Source organism: Sphaeroforma arctica, assembly GCF_001186125.1.
Source record: "Sphaeroforma arctica JP610 unplaced genomic scaffold supercont1.3666, whole genome shotgun sequence".
In the NCBI taxonomy this organism is placed as follows: Eukaryota; class Ichthyosporea; order Ichthyophonida; genus Sphaeroforma; species Sphaeroforma arctica.
The window spans coordinates 1-1145 of record NW_014036892.1 but is presented as its reverse complement, the minus strand read 5'-3'; the positions used below and the strand labels follow the sequence as shown (position 1 = coordinate 1145).

The 1145-nt window shown below is 43.8% G+C and overlaps 1 protein-coding gene across 1 annotated transcript; it reads left to right on the top strand.

The window, feature by feature from the left end:
* Positions 1-304: 304 nt before the first annotated feature.
* SARC_13737 (hypothetical protein) lies at positions 305-1138 on the top strand (the record flags this gene model as incomplete). The annotated part of the gene is made up of 2 exons (XM_014292134.1): positions 305-498; positions 994-1138. Coding segments are annotated over 2 exons (339 nt in total), but the record flags the coding sequence as incomplete, so codon positions are not given.
* Positions 1139-1145: the final 7 nt, after the last annotated feature.

Below are 1145 nucleotides of genomic sequence, written 5' to 3'. Positions count from 1 at the left end.
TGACAATTTATATATCTATAGATATACACGTATATATGGATTCTTCTGGCAATATATATACCTTTAGATATACACGTGTATATGGATTCTTCTGGCAATATATATACCTATAGATAAAAACGTGTATATAGATTATTCTGACAGTATATATACCTATAGATATACATGTGTATATGAATTCTTCTGACAATTTATATATCTATAGATATACACGTGTATATGGATTCTTCTGTAATAATATCCGCGTTCCGGCTACTCTCTAACGCCCATACCATCCGCACCCTTGTCTCTCTGGCTAAACCAGCCAGGACAACACCTTTGGCGATCTCTTAGAAGCCAACAACGTCTCAGCGTGGCTGTCAGGGCACGCGGGGAGAGGATCTACCTACATCCGACCAATACCCGGGCACGAGACTAAGCTGCTAATCCTAGACACCTTCGAAGAGCACGACATCTACCGCGTTGCTGCGTTTGACAATGATCTGTTCTCATTCATGGGTGAGTAGGCCCTGTGTCCTGTTTTAGGGTTTTAGGGATTGTGTTTAGGGTTTAGAGTTTAGGGTTTGGTGAGTTGGCCCTGTGTGTGTGTGTTGTGGCCTGTTGGGTTCGCTTGCTTCCATGATTGTTCGGGTTATCTCTGAGAAGGTGTGTTGTGGGTGTGTTATGTTCGTATCCGTGGTCAAGTTACCTTGTTGTGTACCTCATCGTGGTGGCGGAGCCACTTGCGCTGAGTGACTTACGCTCGGTCTGTTTTAATACTATCCTGCAATTCACACTAAACCATTATACACTAGTTCAGCTTACCACAAGTTGACCTATGCGTGCAGACCTCATAACAGTAGGTGCAATGAACTACACGCCTTGTTTTCGCACTGGTACATTATTTCATCTTCATTCTTCACCAGACATCCACCAAGATGTATGGCCCATGCGTACTGATTTCCAACAATGCGCTTTGTTTTCTCACCGCAAGTGATTTTTATTCTATGCCAGATTGCCACCAAGATATATGGCCGTGTGTGCTTATTACCAACCCAAAGAATGCGATGTTGATTGCGTCCACTGATCCTTTGGGCCGTCTGCGCGAGTCTACGCATGTGCGCGTGCTAGTTTTTACAGACAGTGCCAATCCAATCAGGTATATA